We start from the raw sequence: 23,351 nt of genomic DNA on the forward strand, positions 1-23,351 counted from the left end.
CCAAATAAAACTTCTTGGGATGAAAATTACTACATCTGAGATTTTCAATACACCAGACAGGCTTATCAGCACATTCAATGTTACAGAAGAACAGCTCAGTAAACTTAAAATCATAACATAGAAGCTGTCCAAAATGAAATGCAGGGGAAAAATACCTGAAAAAAATTAACAGAGTATCAGTGGGCTAAGGGACCATTTCAAGCATGCTATTATACATGTAATTGTATTTCCCAAAAGGAGTTAGGGGAGGAATAGAAAAAATATTTGAAGAAATAATGGCTGAAAAATTTCCAAATTTGTTGGGAACTATAAGTCCACAGATAAAAGAGGTTCAGTGAAATCCAAGCAGTGGAGAAATTGGAACCTTCATACATTGCTGATGAGAACGTAAATGGTACAACCACTGTGGGAAACACGCAGTTCCTCAAACATATGTTAAGGGGGCCGGCCTGGTGGAACAGTGGTTAAGTTCATGCACTCCGATTTGGCGGCCCAGGGTTCACAGGTTCAGATCCCGGGAGCAGACCTACACATTGCTCATCAAGCCAGGCTGTGGCAGCGTGCCACATACAAAATAGAAGAAGACTGGCACAAATGTTAGCTCAAGGCCAATCTTCCTCACCGAAAAAAACAAAACAAAAATGTATGTTCACACAAAACTTGCATACAAATGTTCACAGCAGCATTATTCATAATAGCCAAAAAACAGAAATGATCCAAATGCCCATCCACTGATGAATGGATAAATAAAATGTGGTATATCCATATGAAATATTATTTAGCCATAAAAAGGAATGAAGTACTGATAAATGCTACAACATGGATGAACCTTGAAAACAGTATGCTAAGTGAAAGAAGCCAGTCACAAATGACTACATACGGTATGATTCCATTTGTATAAAATGTCCAGAATAGACAAATCTGAGAGAAAGTACATTAGTGGTGGCCAGGGAGAGAAGGGAATGGAAAGTGACTGCTAAAGGGTATGAGGTTTCTTTTGGGGGTGATGAAAATGTTCTGGAATTAGATAGTGGTGATAGTGGTGCTAGTTGTGAATATACTAAAAGTCACTGAATCATACACTTTAAAGTAGTGAATTTTATGGTGTGTAAATTATCTTTCAATAATAAAAGCTCAACAATAAGATAACAAACAATCCAACTTAAAAATGGGTAAAATATTTGAGCAAACACTTCACCAACCAATATATATAAACAGCAAGTAAGACATGACAAGATGCTCAACATCATCAGTCATTAGGGAAATGCAAATTAAAACCATAATGAGATGCCACTATACATCTTTCAGAGTGTCTCAAGTTAAAAAGACTACACATACATACAAAAAAAAAGACTGTACCAAATGTTAGCTAGGATGTGAAACAACTGGAACTCTCATACACTGCTAGTGGAAATGTAAAATAGTACAATCACTTTGGGAAGCAGTTTGGCAATTTCATAAAAAGTTAAATTCATTTACCATATGACCCAGCTATTCCACAACTAGATATTTACCCAAGGGAAATGAAAGTATATGTCCATACAAAGACATGTATGTGAATGTTCCTAACAGCTTTATTGGTAATAGCCAAAAACTGCAAACAACCCAAATGTCTATTAACAGGATGGACAAACTAGGGTGTAATAGCATTCAACAAAAAAAGGAATGAATTATTGATACATGCAACAACATGGATGAATTGCAAAATAATTATGCTCACTGAAAGAAGCCAGACAAAAAGATACATGCTGTAAGATTATATTTGCATAAAAAATTTTAAATGCAAAATAAACTACAGTGACAGAAAGAGGATCAGTGTTTGCTTTGGGGACAGGCAGGGAGGGAGGGATTACCAAGGGACACAATAAGGAAACTTTGGGAGTATCGAATATGTTCATTATCTTGATTGTGGTGATGGTTTCATGTGTGACTACATATGTCAAAATTTATCAAACTGTACACTTTAAATGTATGCAAACCTATTACATATCAATTATACCTTAATAAAACTGTTTAGAAAAAAAGAAATTACAATCTAAAAAAACCCACAAAATATATAAATTTGGGTGATGCAGCTAAAGCAGTGCTTCAAGAGAAACTTTATAACTTTGTTATATTAGAAAAAGTATATAACCAACGACCGATGATTCCACCTTAAGAAGCTAGAAAATAAAGAGCAAAGTAAACATAAAGTTAGCAGAATGCAGGGAAAAATAAAGAGAATGAAATAGAAAACATAGAAAAAAAATATATTTAGCACAAGCCACTTCTCAATGCAACTACTCAAGTATAAACTTCAAAATGCCATACTATTGTACCTCCATAAAAGAAAGTGGCTGTGGTTCCAACCATTCTTTTGATCTCTTGAGCTTGGGAAGTTTGTTAGTTTTCAGATCATCACTGTCTAAATTTTCCATTGTGGTCACCAATGACAGAGCCCCTAGAAAAACTAAAAAGTTAGCTTATTTAGTAATGAGAATTCACAATCATCTTATTTTCTCTTCTATTTAATTAACACCCAATACTTGTGACCATGAACAGACATGGAACGGACTCTGAACAATAGCCACCCACGCTTTCCCTAACAAAAGAGGCCTTCGCCATGGGCTTCTGCCTTTGTCTTCAGAGCCAGCCTCCTCGGGCACGGCAGGTTCTCTCTGGACCCACCCGCGTCCCCCTGGAATGCCAGGCTTCCCACATCCTCCGCCAACGTAGCTCATTCCAGCCGGTGTGGCAGTTATCAGCCTGGCCTCTAGGAGTCGCATTTGCAGTTTTCTGACTTGGAATGAGGAGAGTTGCAACTTTCTGGCCACTGAAGCGCACACAGTCTGGGACGCTTACAGAAGGAAGGGAGGGGCTTCTGGACACAATTTGCCCGTCTTCGAGCTCTGAGGGGCCCAACCTCCCCGCAGCCCCCCCAACCCCACCCCCCCAGGACTGTATCTGAGGGAGAAGCTGTCATTACGGCCCGCGCCTGTTGCAGACCTACGGGACCCATGACCCCGTCCCTTCCCTCCCATCCCGTCAGCAAGATGCGTGCAGCCTCCGCCCTGCTTGGCAGGTGGCTGTAGGCCGCGACAGGCACCTCAGCTCCTCTCTCAAGACTGGCAGGCCTTCGGCTCCCCTGCAGCACGCGGGGCCCCGCCCGACGGCGCGCGGCCCCGGAGTCGTCGGCTGCGCCAGGAGAGTGAGCCCGCCCAGGCCTGCGGCCCAGTCCGCTCGGGCCGTCGCCTCGGAATGCGAGAACGTTTCGCCCCAGTGTCGCCGCACGCAGCCCCCGCGGCCCCTCCGCGGCGGACGACAACGAGTCCCCGCGGCGCGGAGGCAGGCGGAGCACTCCGAATTCCGCGGGAACTCGGCCGCCGCGTCCCTGAGCCCCGCGCAATTGCGCTCCGCGGCCCAGTCAGGCCGAGCAGGAACCTGGAAGCCCGTAAGGCCGCGCTGGTGGGCAGGTCGTAGTTTGCGAACGGAGCCGCAGCGCTTCTCAGTGACGGGCAGCTGTCGCAGCCAATAGCTGGGCACGTCGCCCCCTCGCCCCGCCTTCCCCCGCGTCCGTTGACTGGCGGCTGCTCACCACCCCAGCGCGTGGTGGAGCTCTGGGTCTTGCGGTGCCTGCTTGGTGGTTTCCGCTCTCGTCTGCCCCGCCGCGCTCCCCGAGCCCTCCGTGCCTCCTGTGCGTTTCCCCAGCTGACGGGGCTGGACATTAGCCCCCTCCCTCGCCCCTAGTCCCGCTCCGGGGAACCCCCTGTGGGCCAAACTGCTTGAGTATTGGTGGATACTAGACGATGGCCACCATTTTCACTTTTCGTCTTTTCAAAGTACACACGCTCATATTGAAACTGTCCTAAGTGTCTTAGGGAGATTTGTAGTCACGGGGCTTTTAAAATCTAGTCAGAGCTGATCGTTTCAACTGCAGTTCCCTTTTTCATAGCTGAGGGAGCATGAGCCATCTGCACAACTTACTGTTAGATACCCTCCTGGGAACGAAGCATGTGGACAGTGCAGCCCTCATCCACCTCCAGGAGCGGAGCCTGTGTGTAGCATCACCAGGATTTACTGTAAGAAAAAACAAGTTTGGGCATAAGAGTTTTAAACTTTTTCTGTAAAGAGCCATAGTAAATATTTTAGGTTTCCAGGCCGTATGGTCTGTGTCACAACTACACAACTACTCTGCATTTGTAATGGGAAAGCAGTCATAGACAATACATAAAAGAATGGTGTGACTATGTTCCAATAAAACTTTATTTATGAACACTGAAATTTGAATTGCATGTAATTTTTACATATCACAAAATATTCTTTTGATTTTTTTCCAACTACTTAAAAATGTAAAAACCATTCTTATCTTGCAGACCTACAAAAACAGGCAGTGGGCCAACTTTGGCCAGCCCACCATAGTTTGCCAACTCCAAGTCTATTTAATCTCTGCAGGTAATGCCCAGTGATGTCCAAACACTTGTGAATGGATTCGCCAAGAACCCTTTGCAAGCCAGAAGAGAAGGATTGTATTTCAAGGAAAAAGACTACAAATGTGTCCGGGCAGATGACCATTCTCTTTATGCTAAGAATGTGAGTGAGTGTTTGAGATTTGAAGACAGCTGGATAAAAACCCTAAGAAGAGAATTTGACTTCAATTTTCTGTGCCCCCCCCCCGCATCCTATCTATAAAACAGATTAAGGCCATTACTGTAAAGGCAGTGTTTGAGACAGCAGTCTAATACCAGGAAGGCATATGTAAAAGAAAGCACTAACAGAGAGCCTGGTTTCAAGAACGTTCATTCCAGAATCTATCAATTGAACCTTGCCTGAACTGTGTCTCTCCACCAAGCCCATGCTTCATACTGTACATCCTCCTGCTTTAAAAAAAAGAAAAAGTGGTATCACTCTTGTGCTTAAAACCTCTCTTGGCTCTCTGGTGCCTATAAGGAATTAAGGAGATGATATTCACATTTATTTATAACCCTATATTATGGGTTAAGCACACTTTATCCACATTATAAACTAAGTAGCCTTATTTTACAGATGAGGAAACTGAGGCTTAACGAGGTTAAATAACTCTTCCAAAGTCATGCAGCAGAAAATGGAGGTGTCCAATTCCAAAATGTATTACCTTTCCATTACATCAGTTGTTCTCATTGGGATAGGGGTATATTACAATCAATTGGGGAACTTTTTTGAAATACACATGCTGTTATTACAACAGTCTGAAACTTTTTGAAAATAGAAGTGAGTCCAAAAACAAATATATGAATATATGGAAGTCAGGAAAATGTGGCTGGAGTGTGATTGCTAGTCTTGTGATTAGAATCGAGCAGGGCACTCTGTTTTATTCTTATCCAGGAAAACACTGGTGTGGTTGTTGTGAAGACCTGTATGTATCTTCTGGTGGCAACTTACACTGAGGGCATGTATCCTAGTGTTTGTGTGGAAGCCACAGAGAAGCTGGGTAAGTTTGTCACCCAGTGTCCTGTCTTCATTCCCTATGGTAATCAAGTCTTCTGACTGCAAGTGACCCAATCAAATGGATTGCAGAGACTGGAACACTGCTAGAGTGCTTCTCTATTCTCTGCTTCTAAGAGGGTTAGCTTTGTCCCATTGCAAACTGCCTCCTTTCCTGCCTGGTATCATGGCCAAGCCTCACATCCTACCTCTTAATTTCTTTTAGGACCCTTATTTGACCAGTCTTGGACTATGTGGTTTACCCTGATACCAGCTATGGAGGTGGAGGAGGCAGCAGGGTAAAAAAAACAAAGATGTAGCTGCTGGGGACCATTGTATATAAAGGGACCTTTTATAGAAAAAGAAATTACTTTGTGCTAGGGAGCCAGCTTGTTGGTGTGTACTGCTTTCCCCTTCCATGTCTGTACATTTTTGAATAAAGATCTAATAGAGAACTAACTGAGAAATTACATCTGAGAGTCGAGCTTAATAAATGATAAATTGTGTTCATGTTTAGATTTTTTAATCTAAATTTCTAAAAGTAATTTTTTTGGAGTTGCTCAAACACTCCTTTGAAATAGTAGAAGCCTGTTCTACTAGTGAAGAAAGCAGCCATTCCTTAATTATTTCAACAAATACTCAGTGAGGATCTACCATGTACACTCCACTATCCTAATAAACTAGGAAATCAAAGCTGCTTAAGAAATAGCCTCTGCCTTCCATGACTCTATACATGCTGTCCTATCTGCCAGAAATATCTTCCTTTTCTGTCCCTGCCCCTTCACATCTGGTTGGCAAATTCCTTATAATCAATAAAGACCCAAGTCAGATCTTGGGCTTCTCTCCACTGTGCTATGTATTTTATGCATACCTTTATTATTATCACCACTAGAGTTCTTTGTTTACCTAGATTGTGAGCCCCTAGCAGGCAAAAGTTGTGTTTTAATCATTCTCCTATCTCCAGTAACTAAGACAGCGTCTAATGTTGAGTAGGCAATTAATTAATACATGTTTGATGAACAATTAAATGAATGACCTCTGCCCAGCAGAATCACGCAAGGGCTCCAAAGAGCTGAATCTTAAAGGATTAATCGAGAAATTAAGTACCATTACAGAAACTACATACACACACACAAATGTATATTTGCACAGACCTTCCCAGTTGTCATAAATGGTTCCCTGGCATGGATTGTCATAAACTCTGCTATACAGCTGGCAATGAGGTATTCTAGGAGCAAACAGGACTGAGCCTGAGCAAAATCCACCCTAGGAAGCATCTAACAGAAGGGGTGAAATCCAACCCAGGAGGGACAGGCAATTACAACCACCAAGGAGCTTTTCAGAGCAGGTGTCAGGATTTGAGGTAGGTTCAGTTTCAGCAGGGTAGAGCAGGAGCAGGAGGGCAGAACAGAGATATATAGATCTGGGCTAATTATCTAATTAAAGGTATACAGAAAATGAGGCTAGGAAAATAGACAGGCTGTCAAGAGGCCAGACAATCCTTTCACCTGGGGCCCAGGGCTAATTCCCCAGGTCTTGTGTAGAGAAGACCAGAGAAGTTACCTGACCACTATAATGTAGATTCTGTGGCTGGCACTAAATCTCACTCATTGAGATTCTTGCTTAGGGCCACAAAAGACTCCAAAGAATGTGTACTAGTTAGAAGGAGACAGCTGACATCATGCCACTAAGATCCCACTGCTCTGGGAAGGGATATAGGCTATCTTAGAAGTGGCTGGATGCTCATGAGGGATAGGTGAGGCTGATACCCATTCAGGAGCCAGTTACTTGTCTCATTATTTACTTCTGTTTCCTTCACTTGTTTTTCTTTTAATTATATTTTTCTCTATCAAAAATTTATATGTGATAATTATAGAAAATTTTGGAAATAAAGAATTATGACTATTTACATTTTTTTATTATGAAAGACTCTAGGAGCATAATTGATGTTTATATATATATCTATCTTCCCTACCAGACAATGAACTCCTTGAGGGCAGGGATTGGGTCTTAACTATCCAGTCATCATTGTGTCTCCAGTACCTAGCACAGTGCCTAGCACATGGTAGTCACTCACCGATGTTTGTGGAATAAATAAATAAATGAGTCATATTGTGATGAGAATTTGTTTCTCACAAATAACAACCATGTTCTGTTTCTTTCAGGAGAATATCTAAGAAGAAAAGGAAATTAAGTCATCAGAGGACTATGAAAGACAGCTTTTATTATTTTAGAAGAAAACTATAGATCCCAAAGAAAAAGTAATGCCTTATTTTGTGGTTGAAAAACACTAGGCAGGAGATACTGAAAAGGAAGAATGAGTTAAGGGAGCAATTTTTCTTATTTCAAGAGATCCTCTTCTTTAATTGGAATTATTTGATCAACTTTACTTGTGTTTTTTTAAGTGTTGGTCATTGGCATGAATGTGAGAGCACTGATAGTTTCATAGGACATATCTGTTGGTAGATTCCTCCATGAGTCTCTTGTACTCCTGCACATCTGGCTGGGTATGCCAAGAATGCAGGCCCTAACCACTCTACATCCAGGCCATTTCTCAGGGTTATGTTGCAGGAAGCGACCTTGAAAAATGAAGTAATGTCTCCCTTCAGAACAAAGCTTGCTTACTGCTTGCTATAATAGAGGTAGAACACTGAACTCAGTGTTCCTGTGCTGTACTGCTGCTCACTACATGTATGTAACGCAGCTCACCAGTCCCTGTCACCCCTGTGGGACTTAGGCAGAAGGGGAACCAATGCAAAGGCCACCCTACAGTGGGCCACTAGTCGAGGTATTTGATGGACATTCCACACTCCCCACCATCTTCAAGCATCTGATTTTATTGAACATTGGAAAGGCCTTTTCAAAAATCAACTCAAAAAAACTTTTTACTCTCCCTCACTTCCTCCTAGTCCACACAACTTAGTATGGTCAATGAATGAAACCTTCCCGAGAAAGGATTCATCTCCTCTTGGTCACTTCCTGGGTGATGATCAGGACAATAGGGTGGGGTGTTATATAACCTATTTTGAAAATTCTGGATTCCACCCTGACCATTCCTGGGCATGATACATTTTTCTTTCTCCTAACGTCAACCTCAGGCCAGCTTGGTTGGTACACCCTCAGATGTCCTTGGGGAGGGAACACCTTAGACCACTGGCATCAATCTTAGATCCTTTGCAGTTCTTGATATTATCAAGCAACAAGGTGCAGTGTTCTGAATTCCAAAAATCTGCTGAGGCAAGGTGTCTTTCATTAGTGTTTATAAAATTCTCCCATTTTCAGGTTTTGTGTACAGCCTTTCAAGGAGCTTACTTCCAACATTATTCCTTTTCTGAGCTTGGATGGCAGGAACTCCAGATTTGTTCTTAGTGTTCAACCTTACCACTAGTCCATTCATTCATTTATCTATTCAGTTGCTTGATTCTTTTTTGAACAGGAGGTGAAAATACATTTAAAATTCACTTATTCAGCATTCATTGAGTAGCCTACTGTGTGCTAGGTACTGGTGATACAAAAGTAAATAATATATGTACCCCACCCTTGATAGGATTACAATCTAGTGGGGAAGGCAAACTTGTAAATGAGTCACATTACCATGGGATAAATGCTGTTAACAGATATAAAACAAAGAACCATAGAGTACAGAGTCTGCAGAGACTAATGCATTCAGGAGCCTGAAAATGGTGTTTGAAGTGAACATGGAAGAATGAGGAAGTATGGAAGATAGCAAAGAGCATTCTAGATTGAAGGAACAGCATATGCAAAGGCACAGAGTCATGAACAGTACTGTTGTGTGGAAAGAATGATGAGTTCAATGTGGCATGTGCCCAGACGGCCTTTGAGGAGTTCAGGCTGTGAGACCTAAAGGTCTTATGAAGTTGTCTAAAATGAAAAAATATGTCAGCAGGGCCTGTGGTGGTTCCATGTGTGCTAAATGTGTCTGTGACACAATCAAGCATGCTTTCCTTATTGAGGAGCAGAAAATCGTTGTGAAAGTACTGAAGGTACAAGCACAGAGTCAGAAAGCTAAATAAAAAAAAGAAGCTTTTGGGGGCCAGCCCTGTGGCCTAGTGGTTAAATTCAGCATGCTCAGCTTTGGCGGCCCGGGTTCAGTTCCCAGGCACAGACCTACACCACTCATCAGCAGCCTTGCAGTGGTGGCGACCCACATACATAATAGAGGAAAATTGGCACAGATGTTAGCTCAGGGCAAATCTTCCTCAAGCAAAAAAAAAAAGCTTTTTGAGTAATAAAAATAATTTTTTTAAATAGTATGTGTGGAAGAATAATAAATGAAACTGGGAAGATGGATGGGGCCAAAGGAGAAAAGGCTACTTCCCCAGGGTCACCAACATCAGCAGTGCTGTGGTATGAACAGTACTTTTATAAAATGATTACAAAAGTAATATGAACTCATAAAATAACTTGAGAAAATGTTACTCATAATTTCACATTAAATGAAAACTACTGTTGATGGCTTTCTTATATTCTTCCAGTAGTTTTTTGATGCATATAATATACATATACATTTTAACCTAACCTAGATCATCAATATATACGGTTGACATCCCACTCTGTTCACTTAGCATAATGTTATGAAACCTTGAATATCATTAAAATTGCTTAGAAAACATTTTATTAATCATTGTATATCGTATAATATATCATTCCTCTTCGTTAGATATTTTGGTTATTTCCACTTCATAATATTGTAGTTTATAATTTTTACATTATTCTTTGTATTTGATTATTTCATTAGGTCTGGAAGTGGATTTTCAAGATCAGAGTATGAGCAACTTTACAGCTCTCTGGAGTTTGTTGGGTTTGTTTTGTTTGTTTTTTTTTTTAACAAAGAAGAAGTTTTATACATGGTTTATAAGAGGCAGTTGGGGGTTTGGCAGGGAGGGGAATTTGTATGTAATTCAGCTCTAATTCTTCAGCTTCCTGTGCTTGTGGAGTTGAGTCTGAGTCAGTCTTACCAAGTGTCCCCGTAGGTGAGAATGAGAGGGAATACTGCAGTCAGTTGAACTGGCTGAGTCAGGGACTGGAGTGGCAGGTTACTCTTTGAATTCCAGGCAGTGCTAAGTCATGGTGACATTGGACAGCTGCACCTGTACAATATAGAGATACTCATGAGGTTTGCAGGACAAGCCAGGAAGCATTTGGGGACTTCTAGTCACAACTCCAAAGGAGGCCAGGCATACCAAGACCCAGAGCTAAACAGAAGGCTGAGCTATCAATGCTTCAGGCTAAAGTTACCCTATATCATCCAAACAGAATGGGCTAGAGCAAAGACATGCAGAGAACAGCACTCAGGCCTGCAAGACTGGAACATCTGAAGGTATTGCTGTGTGTAGAAGGAATGAATAACCATAAAAAGTGGAAGCTGGTCAGCCAGGAAAGCCCAGATAAGGAGTCACTGGAGCAAACGCTGGTTGGGCCATTCACCTGGGAGGATCTTTGAGCAAACAATTCAAGTTGTCTGGAACTTTCCAGCAGCAATTCTCAGACACCAACTGAAGGTGCTACAATTCAGTTCCATTTTTGCACTACCTGGAGTTAGTGCAGACCCCACAGGTTAAGGGGCTTAGTCCCATAAGGCTGCCTCCCCTTTAGATGTCAGCCACAACTCCCAGATCCCTGGGCTACCTGTACTTCTGTATGACTTGGCTACAAATATGGAAGTTCCCTTGACCTCCTCAGGTTTGATAATTTGCTAGAATGACACAGAACAATTACAATTTTATTATAAAGGATACAACTCAAGAAAAGTCAAATAGAAGAGATGCTTAGAGCAGGGTATTGGAGGAGGGTGAGTAGGGGCTCAGGGCTTCCATGCCCTTTCGGGGTTCACCACCTTCCCAGTAAATCTATGTGTTCACCAAACTGATAGCTCTCCAAACCTCGTTGTTCCAGGGTTTTTAAATAGGGTTTCATTAGTAGGCATGATTGATTAAATCATTGGCCAAGTGATTGAACTCAATCTGCAGTCACCCTCCCCTCCCGCGAGATCATGGGTTGAAGCTGCAAGTTCCAACCCTCTAATCATATGGTTGGTTCTTCTGGTGACAAGCCCCCATCCTGAAGCTATCTAGCCCCCCACTTCATACCATGAGTCATCTCATTAGCATAAATAACAAAAGATACTCCTATCACTTGGGAAATTCCAAGAGTTCTAGGAGCTCTGTGCCAGGAACTGGGGACAAAGACCAAGGTTTTTTTACTTTTTATACTTTACAAGTATATTTTTGCTATACCACATCTGGTCTTAATGGCAAGGTTATGCCTGGTGTAAAGGTGGCCATATCTTGCTATCTTAGCCAAATTAAGTTTTTTTTTCCCCCAAAGCCCCAGTAGATAGCTGTATGTCATAGTTGCACATCCTTCTAGTTGCTGTATGTGGGACGCGGCCTCAGCATGGCCAGAGAAGCGGTACGTCGGTGCGCACGCGGGATCTGAACCTGGGCAGCCAGCAGCAGAGTGCACGCACTTAACCGCTAAGCCACGCGGCCAGCCCCAAATTAAGTATTAAATATTTATTTCATCTCAATCATCCCATCTTGTCCTGAGTCCTGGCTCACCATTTGGCTTTCCATGTAGCTCTATGTATAGATTTTGGGGTCACTCCTCATGCCAATGATTTCTCCTTGTAAATTAGCATATTGAGATCTGGATTTTATAACTTAGTTATGTGGACCATATACCTACTTTCCACATGCTGACAAGCTGAGGTTTTGAGCCTGCAAGGCAGAAGGTCTGACCCTGGACCATGGTGAAGTACTGAAGGCCATTATGAAGCCTCTTGGCTACTCAGCAGCTGGCCAGCCAGCCTTTCCTAGACACACACCCACTGCACTGGTGGGTGCCTAGTGGGAGCCTTTTTCATAAACCTCTTCAAGGCAAATGCCTCACTGTCTGGAGCCCTCCTATGCAGGACAGTCCAGTTGTTTCCTATAATTCTCATTACAAAGTTCCAGTTGGGTTCAGCTACTCAGACCCACAAAAGTGACCCTTTGGTGGTAACTACACAGTACCTGGAGAGGTGCCCAAGAAGCAGGTGATCTTCTGAAACAAGAGTCTCCAAGCTAGGGAAATTTGTGTCCTGGTGATGCACAAAGACTTTAGAAGGGGCCACATCTGACCAGGCAAGAGAAACAATAGAAAAAATAAACAAATGGGACTACATCAAACTAAAAAGCTTCTGTACAGCAAAGGAAACCATCAACAAAATGAAAAGACAACCTAACAATTGGGAGAAGATATTTGCAAACCATACATCTGATAAGGGCTTAATCTCCAAAATATATAAAGAACTCATGCATCTCAACAACAAAAAAACTAACAACCCAATTAAAAAATGGGCAAAAGACCTGAACAGATATTTCTCCAAAGAAGATATACAGATGGCCAAGAGACACATGAAAAGATGTTCAAAATCACTAACTATCAGGGAAATGCAAATCAAAACTACAATGAGATATCACCTCACGCCCGTCAGAATGGCTATAATTAACAAGACAGGAAACAACATGTGTTGGAGAGGATGTGGAGAGAAGGGAACTCTCATACACTGCTGGTGGGAGTGCAAACTGGTGCAGCCACTATGGAAAACAATATGGAGATTCCTCAAAAAATCAAGGATAGAACTACCATATGATCCAGCTATTCCACTGCTGGGTATTTATCCAAAGAACTTGAAAACACCAATTTGCAAAGGTACATGCACCCCTGTGTTCATTGCAGCGTTATTCACAATAGCCAAGACTTGGAAGCAACCTAAGTGCCCATCAAGGGATGAATGGATAAAGAAGCTGTGGTATATATACACAATGGAATACTACTCAGCCATAAGAAACGATGAAATCCAGCCATTTATGACAACATGGATGGACATTGAGGGTATAATGCAAAGTGAAATAAGTCAGAGGGAGAAGGTCAAATACCGTATGATTTTCCTCATTAAGTAGTAGATAATAACAACAATAAACAAACACATAGGGACAGAGATTCGATTGGTGGTTACCAGAGGGGAAGGGGGGGGCGAGGAGGGTGAAAGGGATAATTCGGTACATGTGTGTGGTGATGGGTTGTAATTAGTATTTTGGTGGTGAACATGATGTAATCTATGCAGAAATAGAAGTACAATGATGTACACCTGAAATTTTTACAATGTTATAAACCAATGTTATTGCAATAAACAAAAAATTAAAAAAAAAAAAAAAAAGACTTTAGAAGGGGCACACAGGCATGAGTGGGGTCAACCTACAAAAAAAAACCAGTTTAAGAGGCAAAGTGTTTATTTGGGATCAAAGAATTGCAATTCGGGGAGCACAGATTCAGGTAGAAACCCAAATAGTGTCCCAAATAAGGGAGTAAAAGTCAGAGGCTTTTAAAGGCAAAGAAAGGACATTGTATTATAAGTTAATTTTAATTGGAGTTAGAGGCAGAGAGCTAGTCTTGGTTAAACGTTGATTGACTATTGATTCTGTCTTCAAAAAGTCCACAATCCTCAGTCTTTGTGATCAGGATGTCCGTTCTCCTGCTGACTTCTCAAACAATTGCTTGTAAAACAATTGCTGTTTTGGCCCAGTCCAGAGGTTTGGCCCAGGCCAAGGTTCAAGACAGCAAAGCTGTTTCTCGGGAAGGGCAGCTCCAACTTCATTTTAAAATGGCTCAAGTATAGTCAATTTTGACAATGGATTTCAGGGATTCATTTTTTTCCAAATCTTCAACTTCTATATGTACTTTCCTAAAATTAATCTGCTGTAATTGAGGAGTCATGTCAGCTCTACTTTCCCACCTCCCTTCCCCAACCTCTCTTCTCCCAATATACAAAAGAAAAGCATACTCTCATCCAGCCCCAGTCTTACTGTGATGCTTGGCTTGGAATATAAGAACTGCAGGGTGCCAAATGAAAGGAAAATTCTAAATATTTTTAAACTTAATGACCTCTTCCATCCTGTATTGTCAAAAAATACATCATGAGAAGAAGAGTCCCATGAGAGTAAAGCATAAAGAGCATCAGTGAGAAATAGTAAAAATCTTTGTATCATAATTCATCTAGGAAAGGAAGACTCCATGTCTTACCTATCTATATTTCTTAAAATTCAGAAGGAAGGTGGTTATCACAAGAACATGTATTAACACAGTTTCTTGAGTTGAAAAATGAGAACCCTTTTCTCATGAAAAAGTAATTTGATTTGGCTGATTAGTCTAACGACGAGGACAGGCTTTGCCGATAAGAATGTCACAGATATTTTTCATAAATTAGTTGTCTAGGGCCGGCCCCGTGGCTTAGTGGTTAAGTGCACACGCTCCGCTGCTGGCGGCCCAGGTTTGGATCCCGGGCGCGCACCGACGCACGGCTTCTCCGGCCATGCTGAGGCTGCGTCCCACATACAGCAACTAGAAGGATGTGCAGCTATGACATACAACTATCTACTGGGGCTTTGGGGGCTTTGGGGGAAAAAATAAATAAATAAATAAAATTATTTAAAAAAAATAAGTTGTGTAGCTCTCTCTCTACCCATGACGTCACTGTGTGGCCCCAGGTGTGCCATATAACTTCCAGAACTTGGGAGTGACATCAGCATCATGGTGGAGTGAGTCATTCCATTTGTCTCTCCTCTCTAAGTTACAACCAATTGGACATACATTGACCAAGAGAGGATTCCCTATATAGCACAACAGGGTGCATAAGAGGTCCGTGTATCTAAATATCTGAAGTGGTGGCTGGTGGAAACTGTGACCAGAGGATTCAGGAACCACAGCAGAACTGGTGACCCAGCCCCCAGTGGTGGCATTCCTGACACCAGCTCCACCAGCAGCAGGGGCTGCATACAAGTCCCTGGGTCCCCGGGCCCCTGGCAGCAACAGGGACACCTATGAATCCAGCAGCCCTGTCAGCACTGCAACCAGCACCCCCAGACAACCCAGGAGCAGCAGCATCCAAGCCCGTGGACAGCCTGCAGAGAGCCAGTTGAGGAACACCAGACACAGGCAACCCTGGAAGCAGCAGAAGTGCTTGCAGCCTGGTGACCCTGGTGGAAACCCCTGAGATTTCAGTGACCTCATAAGCAGCAAGGAACCATCAACCCCAGAGGCACAAGGCAGCACAAGGAAGGTACTGACGATGCCTCTAGCAGAAGCAATGAAGGGTGGAAAGTGCAGGCTCTCAAATACAACCAGAAGCAGCCCCAAACCAAAGTAACCAAAGCCATACCCAAATAAGAAAAGGTGGTTACTACCACAAATGCACTGGCAGAGGATCAATTCATCAAACACCATAAAGAACTATAGTAATATGGCAGAACAGAAAGAGAAAGACAACTCTCCAGAAACCAAACTTGATGTCACAGAAGATTACAATCTGAATGACAGAGAATGCAAACTAGCTGTCACAAAGAAACTCAGTGAGTTACAAGAAAACTCAGAAAGACAGTTCAATGAACTCAGGAATAAAATTAATGAACAGACAGAGTACTTCACCAAAGAGACTGAAACTCTAAAAAAAACCAAACAGAAATTCTGGAGATGAAGAACACAATTAATGAGATGAAAAATAATGAAGAAAGCATTAAAAATAGAGCAGACCATATGGAGGAGAGAATTAGTGAGCTCGAAGATAGAAACCTAGAAATGATTCAGGTGGAGCAGGAGAGAAAACTAAGATTTTTTTAAAAATGAAGAAATTCTTTGAGAAATATCCAACTCAATTAGGAAAAGGAACATAAGGATTATAGGTATCCCAGAAGGAGAAGAGAGAGAGAAAGGAGCAGAAAGCTTATTCAAAGAAATAATAGCTGAGAACTTCCCAAACCTGGGGAAGGAACTGGATATGCAAGTACATGAAGCTAATAGAACTCCTAATTACATCAATGCAAAAAGACCTTCTCCAAGGCATATAATATCAAAACTTTCAAAAGTCAATGACAAAGAAAAAATATTAAGGGCAGCAAGAGAGAAGAAAATAACCTATAAAGTAACCCCCATCAGGCTTTCAGCAGATTTCTCAGCAGAAACCCTACAGGCTGGGAGAGTGGAATGATATATTCAAAATACTGAAAAACAAAAACTATCAGCCAAGAATACTCTATCCAACAAAATTATCCTTCAGTTATGACGGAGAAATAAAAGCTTTCCCAGACAAACAAAAGTTGAGGGAGTTCATCACCACTAGACCTGCCTTACAAGAAATGCTGAAAGGAGCCCTCCTCCTGAAACAAAAAGGCAAAGGTTTACAAAGCTTTGAGCAAGCAGATAAATAAATAAATAGATAAATAAAATTGAAGGAAAACCTAATTAAGATGCCAGCTACTAGATCATTGAAAATAATTTTTGATGTTAGATTATTATATGGTTTTTATCAATAGCTCAGAGGTGTTCAAAGAATTGGCTGAAATTCCTATAATGAAATTTCTTTCTTTCCCATCTAATTTATGCAAATTAGTTTTCTCAGAGCTTGTCTATAAAAATGAAAATTAGGAAGAGAATTAATGTTGAGCCCAGTCTCATTCTATCAATAAGTAATATTCATCCACAGATATAATAATTATTTGAAAAATTCAGCCCCACCAATGGTCATTAAGAGATATCTTTCCAATAATATTTTACTTTTTATGTTCAATAATTATTAATACTTAAAATGATACTTAAAATTACATTTAAAATAATTCAAAATAATGTTGTTTTGATAAATTGTGAACTAATAATATTGTAATGATAATTAAATCCAGAAGAAATTTAACACTTAGAGTCCTATGGAACCAAGAAATAATTTTTTTAATTAATGTCAGTTTATGTATATATTTTTGTTGCAGCTAAGAATGATCAATAAAGCATAAAATATAGCAGGATACAATTCTATGAGAAAAGTAGAATGAAAATATGAGCACTAGAAGAAAAATGAAAATTTAAAACTTCCAATGGTTAAAGAAGAACTTGTTTGGGTATTTTTTAGTGGATGATTATAAATATCAAATTGCTCTGAAATCTGCATTCCATTTGATACATATACAAACCTCATGTAAGAGTTTAAAATGTCAGTGTTTTCTACCAGAAATCATATCTTTTGCACTATTTAAATTTAAGATGAAATATTTTGGATATCAACTTAAAAATGTGAGATAGGACAGACACATAGTTTTTGAAAATGCTTTTTGTCTATTTGAGATAAAAAAGTGTGAAGACCACTGCCTGGAGTAAGAAGAAAAGGCTTGGGCCTTGAGCCATGTGGATGGGTGCCCAGGAAGACGGCAGGGGCAGGTAGACAAACAGGCAGCCCCCAGAAGACAGGGTGGACAAAGGGCCCCACCAGGCTGACTCCAAGCCCTTCCCTCTCCCAGAGCCTCCCTAAGTCCCTACTCCTGGGATTCCTCCCACTAACCTCAGGGTAGAGTGCACATGGAGAGAGGGGAGAAAGAGCCCAGAGAAAGTCCTGTAGGCATGGAAGCTGGCATGGCACCCAGAGGTGAACTGCCCCAGCTCCTCAAGGGAAAAGTGTCAGCCCTTATGTTGTTTCAGAATCGTGAGTCATCACTGAGCTGGCTGCCTGCCCAAGCTTGGGCTTGGTCACTGGAGAAGCTGATGCCTCAAGGTGACTCAGCAGAACTACGAAGAACCCTTTGGAGGGGCTGGGAGCCCACTGGACATCTGGGAGAGATGATCTCCCTAACCCCATTTAACTTTCAGGATGAGCAGCAGCAACTGCACCCTCAGATCAGTTGGATTTCTTGGACATGTACTTCCACGCCATTCCTAACACAGAAGATCTTGTTTGTACTGCTAAAACATGAACCTTTGGGGAGATCCTTAGAGGCCAGGGATGTGGGGGGACTGTGGAATACTGCCACTGCAACTAGTCATCTGAAAATTACCACCCAATCCCAAAATTTGGATCTTGACAGGAGGACTGGAGCAGGGGATGCTTTGTTTTAAGAAAAGCAACCTGTTTTGTGGGGTTTCCAGCAGATCTATTTGCTGACTCTTTGGGAAGTCAGTGCACTCAGAGATGGAGAAAATCTGTGCAGCACCAAAGGAAACCTCATAAGCTCCCCTACTGCTTTGTGGCAATCCCTTCTCTCTCCTGCTGTGAGGCCAGCTATTACTACTGTCTCCTGCCTTCTCTCCACTTGCTGCCCTTTTTCCTCCTCCTTCAACGAAGCCTTCAGGTGGGAATGGTGATGAGACAGCCTTTCCTCTAGAGTCTAACCAGGAGTCCTGGTTTCCAGTGGCTGCTCTGTCATTAGCTTTCTGAGCCTAGACAAGGCATTTACCTCTCTGAGTCTCAGTTTCCCCATCTGAAAATGGATCTCCTAACCTGCCTGCCTCTTTGGAGATGTTGTGAGGTTCAAGTGAGCACAGCCACATCCATGCATTGGGACCTGCCCCCCAGCCTGAGGAGCTCTCCCCTGTGGACACCCACAGCCTTTAGGGTCATGCCTGGGCTTCCGTGGGCTCCCTGTCCCTCACCTTCTTCATCCTCCCCACACAGGCTGTACTGCCCCTTCTCTCCCCACCACAGGGTTAGCACAGGGCTGGACACAAGCTGGTCACCATCTTCCCTCAAACGTGAGTATCTGCCCTTTAGTGCGGCAGCCCGAAGGGAAGGCTGTGGTCTTTCACCCCTGCACCGTGCTGGGACAGCGGCAACTTCCAGAGTTCCAGGAGCGGGGGACTACCACACTGTCGGCCTTTTGTGCAGGGAGGAAAATGGGTCACCACTGCCTTTGTTTAGGGGATGGAGGAAGGGTTATTTCCCTCGAGAACGAAAACTGAGCAACATTATTAGATCGCTTTGATAATTAGATTTTAAAAATGAACAAGCAGAACAGAGCCACATCACTGGCAAGGGCCCGCTGATCCCTCCCGCCCAGCACATAAACAAATGGTCCTTCCCTGAGCTGGGCCTGCAGTGGCAGGCTGTATCTGAGGCAGGAGGTGAGGCCCAGGCACCCCAGCTCTGACTGAGAGAGGGACGCCGGCAGGACGGCTCCAGGTATAGCTGCTCCTCCTCCTTGGCTTGGTCTTCCCCTGCCCTCTCGGAGCCCCCAGCTCCTGGGAAGTCAGGCTAACTCCCTGAGGACAGGGCATATCGGAGAGCCCTGCTCTGCATCAGCCCTGTATGGTACATTATGGAATGTTTTAGCTCCATTTTTGCCCAAGACTTGAATCTCGATTTCTTTCTTCCAAAGCCAGCTGCACCAGTCCCTCTTCGTGGACAGAGAGGACTCAGGATGCAGCAATAGCCGGGAATTTAGTCAGGGCAGCCAGACGGGCAGAGAGAACAGGGCTGAGACATGGGCTGGTGGAGGCTGTGGTGTCTGGTGATCCTGGCTTGGGGAAGGGGGTTCCTTCCAAACCTGTCCCAATTTTCATGCCTTTTCTCTGTCCCTCTATCCCTGTCTCCTCAGATAAAACGTTAGCTGTGCATTTTGACAAGCCAGCAGGACGAGAAACTCTTTACATAAAGGAGGTGCCCACACCCAGCCCAGGAGAGGTGGAAGTCCTCCCGAAGGTGGTGGCCAGCGCCCTGAACGGGGCGGACTTCCTCCAGGTACCCAGTCACTGTGGGGTGGGGAAGCTGCTCGGATCCAGAACTGACCCTGCAGCCACGGCTGAAGGGAGCTTGGGGGTGCTGGGCCAGCGGCGGCTAGTCGTGTGGTTTGGATTCTCACCGTGTGTATCACACTCAGGAGAGGGATTCCAGCATCCACCATCGTGCCCTCACTGAGCTCCTTACCCAGCCCCGCCCCTGAGAGCCCTGCTGGGGAGTCAGCATATACATCAGCAAGGAGAGAAACTGCGCTTTGTTGAGGGCCCACTCTGTGCCTGGCACAGTGCTAAGTGGATTCCTTTATTTAACCTTCACAAGACCTAAGGATATTTTTGTCTCCTTTTCAGTGATGAGGAAAGTGAGAATAGTAGCCAATATGCTGCTCAAACCAGAAACCTGGAATTTTCTCCCTTTCTCTCTCCGCCCCGCATCCGTGTCATCAGCATGCGCCCTTGCTACCTCTGTAACAGATCTGGAATCAGTCTCCTTCTCCCCATTGCTCCTGAAGCCATCCAAGTCCAAGCCAATATTGCCTCTTACCCCGGTGCTTGCGGTCCATACTCCACAAGACCAACACATTTAGGATAAAATGGAACTGCCTACCCACTACAGGGCCCTGCTGGTTTGGCGCCAACACCTCTGCAACCTGGATTGGAGCCCCCCCCTCTCACCTATTCACCGCCCTCCAGCCACGCTGGAATTCTTCAAACGCTTCACACACTTTCTGCCCCAGAGCCTTCAATTCGCCTTTCCCAACCCCTGGGATGCTCTTCAGCCATTCTTTGTATGTCTGGCTCCTTCTCTTTCAAGTCTCAGTTTAAATGTCACCTCCTCAGAGGTTTTCTGACTACGCAGTCTAAAATAGTCCCTCCAACTAGTGTCTCTCAGCAGGCTGCTGTTGTTCACAGACCTTGCTCCAATTTGTGATTATATATTTGTTTACTTCTTTAAAGTCTGTCTTTCCCCACTGAGCTGTAAACTCCACCAGGACAGAAGCAATCTGCTTTGCCTAGCACAGGGCCTGACACACACTAAGCACGCAGTAAATATTTGTGGTATGACTGAATAAATGGCAGACAGAATTTGAACGCAGATCCATTAGGCCCAAGAGAGCCAACTGGCAAGAAGCAGGGGATTGATCTGTGTGTGAGAACAAGTGCCCTCATGCCAGTGTGAGAGCCAAGGGTCACGGGTCCCTTTGCTTGGACCTTCTTCTGATCCAGGTCCTGGGCTGTGTCAGGCAGCAATGCTGTGTGACCACCAGGCAGGGACTGAGCTCGGTCTCTACAAGCTGCGGCCTGAATTCATGCCACCCCGTGCCAGCCAGGAGAGACTCAGAGAGCCAGTTTGCATGACATTCCCCACTGCAAGATCCAGATTCAAGCCAGAAAATACCCCCATGATAGCCTATCTTCTTGTGGAAACGAAGTTCAGAGAAAGAGAAACAAGGGCCGAGATGGCAGTGGGTCCCCCTGCCCCATTTCTCAGGGTCTCAAACCTCAGCAAGCCGTGCCCCTCATCCCAACTCCTCCTAGCTGCCTGACCCCCTGACCCCCCACAGCACTGACAGCCTGACTGAGAGAATGACTGGGGAGACCTGGAGGGGCTCTCTCCAGAGCAACTATTTTATTTTTCTTTTGTGAGGAAGATCAGCCCTGAGCTAACATCCATGCCAATCCTCCTCTTTTTTTGCTGAGGAAGACTGGCCCTGGGCTAACATCTGTGCCCATCTTCCTCCACTTTATATGGGACGCCGCCACAGCATGGCCTGACAAGTGGTGCATCGGTGCGCGCCCCGAGCCAAACCCAGGCTGCCAGCAGTGGAGCGCGCGCACTTAACTGCTAAGCCACCGGGCAGGCCCCCAGAGCACTATTTTAAATGACTATCTCTGAAAAGGTCCTGTGGAGTAGCTGTTTCTGGAATGACAGTTATTTGGAGAGACCATCTGCATTTTCTCCCATTCTAGAAAGGAAAAAGTAAGCTCCAAGCAAACATCCATCTCTCCCTCCAGCAACAAGGAGGGCTGACATTGGATCCCTCTCATCACATCCACTTACCTGTGCGCCCCGCTCTCTGCAGAGACAAGGCCAGTATTCTCCTCCACCAGGAGCCAGCAGCATTTTGGGACTCAAGGCATCTGCACACGTGGCAGAACTGGGACCCAGCTGCCAGGGGCACTGGAAGATCAAGGACCCAGCCATGGCTCTGCTGCCTCGTGGGGGCCAGGCTCAATATGTCACTGTCCCCAAAGGGCTTCCCATGCTCATCCCAGAGGGACTGTCTCTGCCCCAGGCTGCAGCCGTCCTGGAGGCCTGGCTCACCGCCTTCCAGCTGCTGCACTTCGTAGGCAAAGAGGCCCCCAACCCCCTGAACACCCTCTGCTACCAGCCCCGCTCTGTCACCTGAAGCTAACTGCTGACCCCACTCAGGCCTCCAGCTGCCCTACCCTCAACTCTGAGCCCCTCACTGATACCCCAACACACCTTCACCTCTAATCCCAGTGCTGACTGGGACCTGACTCCCGTGGAGGCAACTATGGACAGTTTTTATAACAAACATGAGGCAGAACCGAGGTTCTCAGAGCAGTTCCAGCTGCTTGTCCCCACCCTCAGAAGGGAGGCAACTGTCCTTAGGTCCTTCTGGTGGGGTCCCTCCCAGGCAGTGGAGGAGACCTCTCATTCCATTTATCTTATATAAAAAGGCATCAGAGGGGCCGGCCTGGTGGTGCAAGTGGTTAAGTGCGCATGCTCAGCTGCGGCGGCCCAGGGTTCGCGGCCGGATCCCAGGCGCGCACTGATGCACTGCTTGGCAAGCCATACTGTGGCAGCGTCCCATATAAAGTGGAGGAAGATGGGCACGGATGTTAGCCCAGGGCCAGTCTTCCTCAGCAAAAAATGAGGAGGATTGGCAAATGTTAGCACAGAGCTGATCTTCCTCACCAAAAAAAAAAAAAAAAGGTATCAGAGCAGCCCAGACATCTGTCCTGGGGACTGTCTCTGTCCCAGGAGCTCCCTAGACTCTTGACTCAGGAGCCCCCTTTAGAACAGTTCTGACATAACACACTCTTTGTCTGCTGGATTAATCTTGCACAAGCCCAGCTCTGATCAAGGCTCCCTGGGCTCCAAAACCTTTGATGGCTCCTCATATTTGGTGCACTCTGTCACCTAGACCCTACCCAACCCTTGGTTTGTCTCTCATCATATCCTCAGTGCACGAGATGGTTTGCTTCCAAAGCCAACCCTACACTTTCCCACCCCTGTGCCTTTGCTGGCTCAGGGTATTCAAACTTGGATTGTTGCCACAGGAGGTGTACAAGAACAGGAGACTGTGCTCATCCAGGCTGACACCAGACATGTG

General features: G+C 44.2%; 2 protein-coding genes across 5 annotated transcripts in view; one reads left to right on the forward strand and one right to left on the reverse strand.

Annotated features, from left to right (window-relative positions):
- The window catches only part of FAM228B (family with sequence similarity 228 member B), a 24,227-nt gene extending 20,205 nt beyond the window's left edge, over window positions 1-4,022 (reverse strand). For 2 of the 4 annotated variants that reach the window (XM_058551697.1, XM_058551701.1), the window contains exons 1-2: window positions 3,964-4,022; window positions 2,319-2,449 (exon numbers count right to left, since the gene is read on the reverse strand). In XM_058551697.1, coding sequence (XP_058407680.1) covers window positions 2,319-2,449; window positions 3,964-4,012 — 180 coding nt within the window. In that variant the 5' untranslated portion in view covers window positions 4,013-4,022. Of the gene's footprint in view, window positions 1-2,318; window positions 2,450-3,085; window positions 3,389-3,420; window positions 3,467-3,963 lie in introns of those variants that run through there. The other 2 variants (XM_058551700.1, XM_058551698.1) reach the window with 2 other exon arrangements.
- On the forward strand, window positions 3,661-8,037 carry PFN4 (profilin family member 4). The gene is made up of 4 exons (XM_058551702.1): window positions 3,661-4,058; window positions 4,432-4,569; window positions 5,341-5,446; window positions 7,605-8,037. The coding sequence occupies exons 1-4, from the start codon at window positions 3,942-3,944 to the stop codon at window positions 7,631-7,633; spliced, it is 390 nt and encodes a 129-aa protein (XP_058407685.1). The 5' UTR covers window positions 3,661-3,941; the 3' UTR covers window positions 7,634-8,037.
- Window positions 8,038-23,351: the final 15,314 nt, after the last annotated feature.

The sequence above is a fragment of the Diceros bicornis genome, chromosome 12, assembly GCF_020826845.1.
Source record: "Diceros bicornis minor isolate mBicDic1 chromosome 12, mDicBic1.mat.cur, whole genome shotgun sequence".
Taxonomy (NCBI): Eukaryota; Metazoa; Chordata; class Mammalia; order Perissodactyla; family Rhinocerotidae; genus Diceros; species Diceros bicornis.